Source organism: Acinonyx jubatus, chromosome A1, assembly GCF_027475565.1.
Source record: "Acinonyx jubatus isolate Ajub_Pintada_27869175 chromosome A1, VMU_Ajub_asm_v1.0, whole genome shotgun sequence".
In the NCBI taxonomy this organism is placed as follows: Eukaryota; Metazoa; Chordata; class Mammalia; order Carnivora; family Felidae; genus Acinonyx; species Acinonyx jubatus.
This window is the reverse complement of record NC_069380.1, coordinates 193,831,928-193,838,581: the sequence shown is the minus strand read 5'-3', so window position 1 is coordinate 193,838,581 and position 6,654 is coordinate 193,831,928. Positions and strand designations below refer to the sequence as shown.

Genomic DNA, 6,654 nt, shown 5'->3' with positions numbered 1-6,654 from the left:
CCAGGACCGGTGCTTACCCTGTCGTGGCCTTGAGGAGAGCCAAAGCCTCTGTATCACCATGTTGGCTCCGCCTGACATCTGGGCTCAGAACCAAACTGGCCTCTAATATGGCAGGGGCCTCCCTTCGGCCAATGGAGCCTCTCAAGCCATCTCTCTCTCCAGCCCCAAGGCCCCTGCCCCAGGCATTCTGTCCACAGATTGTGGGTTTGGAAGGTATTTCTCCCCTACCCCTTTCTCCAAACCGTCTCCAGGACTTCGGAGGCCTGGGGGCTTGTCTGTGAGGTTCGGCTGAGGGGAGAGAATAGGTGGGGAGGGACTTATGGAACAATTTCCTCATTTTACAAGGAAACGGAGGCCTAGGAGGCCTAGAGGAGAAGAGCCTCGCCCAAGACCCCTGAGGGAGACTTTGCTGCTGTTTGTGGCAACCCGCATCTACCACCCCCCCTCCCCTCACCCACTCTTGTTAAGGGCACCCCATGTGTCTGAGAGAAAGCCAGCCCCACCCCTGGCTCTAAGCCTGGGCACAGGATCCAGACACAATCCCACTGCAATTGGCTCAGGCTTGAGCATGAGACCAAGTTGGCCCAATCAGAAGGGAGACCTTGGCTTTTATTTTGCAAATGGAGAGATCTTGTACTGGAAACAAACAAAACCCACCCAGTGCCAGTGCTTGACTGAGACAGGGAGACCTCAAGTGCACAGAAGTTTGTAGCTATTTATTGCACTGAAAACACCAATAAAACAGACACCCCGTTTCCCCCCCTCCCACCCAATAGCAGAAGTTTTGAGCAGTGGTCATTCAAATTCACAGCCACATAGTTTTAAAAAAAGAAAAGAAAAGAACTGAAACAAACGCCCCCCCCCCACCCGCCCCCAGACAAATAGTAACAAAGAAACCAGCATGGGGAGTCTGGCAAACACATCCCCCAAAGGGTCTCCCTTTGGGAGACAGGAGGGGTGGGTCAGGATTAGTGCCACAGTGTGCGTAATCCTGGGAGAATACTTTCCTATAAAGGTGTTTGCATGCTGGAGCCTAGGTCTGGTCTTAGGTCTGGATTTTTTTGCGTCTACAGGATGTTTTAGAGGAGCAGAGTTTCACTGTCTGGTGGGGGTGGGCTCTGGGCCGCTTTGTCTGCCAGCCTCCCCTGCGTGCTGCCTCAGGATCACGCTGATGGCCTGTGGTCCACACTGGCTGACTGCCCGCCCACAGGAGTGGCCTTCCTCGTGGGGCCGTTTCCTCCCGGGGTAGGGACCTTGCCTCCATTTCTCTGGCACTTGGAACTGGACACGGTAGACGGGAGGCATGTCAGCAAATAAAGATCGGGACACTGGGGTCCTCCAGCTCAGTTACCCCTGGTGGGAAAACCCAGGGCCAGAGCAGGAAACGGACTTGCCCAAGGTCACACAGCAAGTCTGGTCAGAACTGGGGATGGAATCCTACTAACCCCCAAAGCATGGCTCTTTCCCCACAGTCCACTGCTAATAAGCAGTTGACAGGCACCGAAGAGGGGAATGAGGGGCAGGTGGGGGAGAAGTGGGCGCTGGTCAAGGCCCAGAATGAAGCAGGGGTCCAGCCAGTGGATCCTGTCAGTTCTTGCAGGTACATCGGGCTTCACTTCGCCGTCCTGTTTGATCCCCCAACAGCTCTGCAACATAGGCTGGGCAGGAATATTTCACCCTTTAACTGATGGGGAAACTGAGGCTGGAAAAGGGACCAGACTTTGTCTAGGTACTTGCAGCATCCCCTGTGAAGGCTGCACCCTCACCTTTGGCTTAGGGATGGCTATGGGAGCTGGCAGCTCACAAGGGAGGCAGGCGGTTTTGTTGCTGGGACGCTGGGATCACTGGGCCTTACTGGGAAGCCCTCTGGACCTGGGGCAGACCAGGTGCCTGCCCCTGGGCCTCAGCAACAGGGTGTCTGCCAAGGATAGAGGCCGGTGATCAACCAGTTTGGAGACCAGGAGGCCTAGGCAGCCTCTATCCTGGCCTGCAGCCCCAGAATAGCCTGCCTCACCTGTCCCCAGGGCAGCAGCAGTTGTGAAAAGGGCCCCGGCAGACAACTCATGATCAGGGAAAACTCAGAAAGTCCTGGATCAAACATCCCCCCAGTCCTCCAGCCAACACCCAGGACTCCCCAGAGGTTCGGGGGAACCAGAGCCTCCTCCAAATCCCTGGGGATGTGGCTCTTCCTCCCCTAAAATCCTCCAGAGGGGACAATATCTCATGCTGGCAAAACACGGCCACACAGAGGCCAAAAGCACAGAGAGGCGGCAACATAATTCCGAGTCGGACACTGAGAATACAACCTCTATTTTTTTTTTTTTTTTGTCCAAAACATGTAGATTGGTTTTGCTGAGTGTTTTTTCTTCTTTTCTTTTCTTTTTTTTTTTTTTTTTTTGACGTACTTACTGCATATAAAGTCATGCAAAGAAAACAGTGCAGACAGTAGATCCTAGTGGATGCGCCAAGGCATTCCACATCAGAGTCAATCCCAGGGGAAGAGGGGAAGAGAAAGGAAAAGAAAGAGATTCGAACCCACGGCTGCAGGACGAGGCGTGAAGAGGAGAAATTCCAGTGCTCTGCTTGGACCAGCAGATACAGAGGGGAGAGGCAATGGAGACACATGCTCATGAATCCCCAAAGACTGGGGGAGGGGCTGAGAGGGCACATAGATGCGGTGGAATGAAATCCGGGGAAGCTGGGAAGCGTCGTAGTAGGAACCTCAGTTTGGGAGGCAAGAAAAAAAAAGAAAAAAAAAAGATAATTTCCGTCTTGACAACCTCCCCCCGCCCCCCCCCCCCGCCCCCTACCGGCTCTCTCTGCCCTGATTTGCTATTTCTTAGCTCTAACATCTGGTGTTTCTACAGTCCTGAGAAGGAACCTTAGGACCAAAATGTCAATGAGGCCCTCTTCCCCCTACCCCCCGCACCCCTCCATCCCCGGGGACTGAGTCCACCTCGACCCCAGATAACCATGGGTGACAAAGTCCATCTCAGAGATGACATTAAAAAAGAAGAAGAAGAAAGAGACCTAGAACAGAAAAAAAACTACCCCTCATCCCTCTTCCCACGTCCCTTCCCAACCCAACCTGACCTTCCCCACAATAATTTGAGAGGTTTAGTTATCACATAGATATCCAGGAACGCAAAATCCATTTAGGAAACACACAGAAGTTTGGCTATAAAAAGGCATGCGGTCCAAGTAGAAGTGATACCTAAATGTTGCCTTCTTTGCCCCCAAAAAGCAATCAGATTCTCTCCCTCAGATGTGACGGAGCTGGAATTCTCCAGGGCTGATGGAAGGGGTGGAATGGGAGTTACTGTTGGAGGTGAACATCAGCCGGAGGAGAAGAGTGAGGGCACCCTGAGACCGTTGTGCTCCACACGCTGAGGGGAAGGGTCCACAGGGACAGGAGGAGGGGACAGGATGGGAGAAGAGCTAGGGAGGCAGTGTCAGGTGGGGACTCCTGGTGTCTGCTCCTCTCTCACCCTCTCCCACAGGGGAGGCTGGCTCAGGGGTTGAGGGGGACCCTGGAAGGAGAGAGACAGCGAAAGGTGGGGGCAGATCCACATTCCTCCTGATTCTGCCCCTCTTTTTCCTCAGCCCCTGGGGGACACACAGCTGGGCATTCTGGCCTATAGCCAAGGCAAGAGCAGGCTAGCGGCAGCCAGGAGGGGTAGGGGTCCTCGGAGCCAGCACCCAGAGCACCCAGGGCACCCAGGCCCGAGGAAGCCTCGCCCTGGCAGTAGAGTGACAGGTGGTGGCAGGGAGATGTGGCTATTTGCTCTGAAGTCGTGATAACTTTTGTGGACAGACAGGTTTTCTTGATGCAGGTGTGGCGGTGGTGGTGATGGTGATGGTGGTGGGATGGGGTGACGCGATTGGGGGAATTCCAGCCAAATCCAAGTGGGAGAACCAGCAGCCACGTTCCATGAACGAAGAGAACATCTCTGCGGTACAGGGCCCCCCGGCCCGGTCCTTCAACTGTAAGAAATGGTATGTCTGTGGGTAATGGCGGTTGTTTCCGAGGGCGTCATGCTTTCCTAGGGCAACCACCCCTCCCCCATCCTTAGATGGAGTCGGAGCTGCTTCTGTGGGCCCCACCCAGCACCCTACCTGGCCCCCCCTCCCCCACCGGGGACCTGCAGGCTGGTCTCCTCCCTGTGGTCCTCCAGCCCCCACCCCATGGCCTTCCAGCACCCAAGTGCCCCAACATGTCCCCCTCCAGACTGACACCACCCCGTTCCTTTAGATCACCCTAGATGACAGATGGTGGGAAGGAGAGGCTCTTACTGGGGCAGGACGGAGGGCGCCCCAGATCTGTGGAAGTGGACGATCTGCCATTTGCCATCCCGGCGGTGCCAGACACGGGTCTCCTCCGACTGGGCCGTGCGGGGGATGCCACCCGCATCCAGGTACTGCGTGATGCGGATGTAGGCGATGCAGGCCGACTCGTCACCCATCAGATGGATGTGGGGGTTCAGGATGGTGGTGTGCACGGGCTTGCTGTTCCGAGACCACACTGGAGGTGGGGATGGGGGGGGGCACAGGAGATGCACTTGGGGGCCATCTTCACGTCCTTCATTTGCCCATCTCCCAGCGACCCTCTCAGCAGAGGCACTCCCCGCCCCCTGCTTCATTTCCACCGGAGGGGTGTCTGTGACAGGGCTCAGCTAGGTGTCAGGGCAGACCTTCTAGATGACTAGATCAGGTCCCAGCTTAGAGACAATGGATTTCAGGCATGCCAGTTCTTTAAACACAGGGGAATGGGATTTTAGAATCACGGTATCTCAGACACACAGAAGTATAGGACTATGATGGCAGAATCAGATGAACTTAGACCAGGGTCTCAAACCCAGATTCCCTACGGGGGCCAGGCGTGTACATAAACGAGGCTGGTGAGCTGGGTGTAAAATGCTAAATGACAACAGACCCTTTGCCTCGGAGTCAGGGAGCCATAGGAATGGGGGAGACTGGTGACACCATGTCCCACCTACAGAGGGTGCACTGTACACAGCTTCCCTGGTGGCTGATACGCGAGTACGGCTGACCCGGGAACAACGAGGGGGCACAGGTTAGGGCACCCACCCTCTGCACAGTTGAAAATCCACATATACCTTTTGACTCCCCTGAAACTTAACTACTAATAACCGTCCGTTGACTGGAAGCCTTACTGATAACACCAACAGTCGATTAACCCATCTTTTGTATGTTATTTGTACTATGAGCTATATTCTTAAAGTAAGCTAAGGGACATAAAATGTTATTCCTCAATAGGGAAAGGGAAATACATTTACCTCACTGTGCTGTATTTATTGGGAAAAATGCATGTATAAGTGGGCCGGCACAGTTCAAACCCATGTTGCTCAAGGGTCGGCTCTAAGTGGAACCCACGTTGCCACACCTTCTGAGTTTTCAAGAGAATCCAGAAATCTGGATGTTTATGTGAAAATGCTTCATTTTTTATTATTGGTATTTAACTCAAATTTAAAACATGCGAGCCCCATGAAACATATGTACAGTCCAGATGGCCCGTGGACCCCTCAGTTGCCATCCCTACTGGCAAACAGAAAGAATTATGGAAACCTGGGTAATATTGAAACTGCAGAATCTTAGGATCTCAAATTGTAAGGATGGAATTAGGGGTCATGGGGTGAGGTCGTGGAGTTCTCCAGAGTTAGGTGGAAATACATAACTCTTATGATCAGGACAGAACTGACAAAGGTACTTGAAACCAGCTTTCTCTATGCAAAATATGAGTTACTATTGTTATTAGTAGTAATAGTAGGGTTAATTATTTTGGTTCTTGGAACTCTCCATTTTTTTTAGCAAGATAGAAAACAAAAGCACAGAAAGACAATGACCCAGGGAGGGGCTGGACAGGGGTCACCAGGGTCCCAGGCTTTAGAGGAACCCTCATGCCTTCTCTTGGTGTAGCCCAGATGTAGGTCCAAATCCCATAGAGAGCTGACTTAAAATACACACTGCCCATCTCTTCCCTTAGAGATGACAATTCAAAAATCTATACTATTAAAAAAGCCCCCTTCCCCTCCCCACCCTTTGATTCTGAAGCCCAGCCTGGTTTGTGAACCACTGATTTCCTAGAAAACATAAAATGTCTTTTTTTTTTTTTCCAGGACTACTGGAAGCATCCCTAATATTATAATCTCACTATACCCAGGCTTTGCCTACAGAACTCAAAATCACTGAGTCTTACATATGTAGACTACACTAACAGACTGTTACAATGTGGGGCTCTCAGAGAGAATGTAGAGCGTTTGCATTATAGGCTTGGGAGAGACCTCTGAGGTCAAAGGTCACACAGTGGCCTTCCTACCAAATGCAAGGAGGCCTCAGCAAGTATCCTTGACAGCAATCAGGGCTGGAGGCACTCCAGACAGTCTAGTTCAATGCGTCCATTTTAGCACATCTGGAAGCTGAGGTCCAGAGAAGCAATCTGACTTGTCCCAAGCTGGGCCACTTCCTGAAGGAAATGCAGTAGAACCTAGAAGAAGTCAGTCTCCAGACGGGACTGAATTAGGACAATCTAGAACCGTCTCAGAAGGGACAGACAAGCTCAGCATTGTTGAGGGCACTGAGCCTTGCTGTTGTTGGCAAGGGCTGGGGTTCTGGGGGACGTTTGTAAAGAAATGA

At 52.5% G+C, this 6,654-nt stretch overlaps 1 protein-coding gene across 4 annotated transcripts in view; it reads right to left on the bottom strand.

Moving 5' to 3' along the window:
- Positions 1-1,042: 1,042 nt before the first annotated feature.
- Positions 1,043-6,654, bottom strand: part of CAMK2A (calcium/calmodulin dependent protein kinase II alpha) — a 62,799-nt gene continuing 57,187 nt past the window's right edge. For 3 of the 4 annotated variants that reach the window (XM_027077116.2, XM_027077120.2, XM_053200311.1), the window contains 2 exons: positions 4,294-4,522; positions 1,043-3,984 (listed from right to left, as the gene is read on the bottom strand). In XM_027077116.2, the coding sequence (XP_026932917.1) occupies positions 3,981-3,984; positions 4,294-4,522 (233 nt within the window). In that variant the 3' untranslated portion in view covers positions 1,043-3,980. Of the gene's footprint in view, positions 3,985-4,289; positions 4,523-6,654 lie in introns of those variants that run through there. The other variant, XM_027077128.2, reaches the window with a different exon arrangement.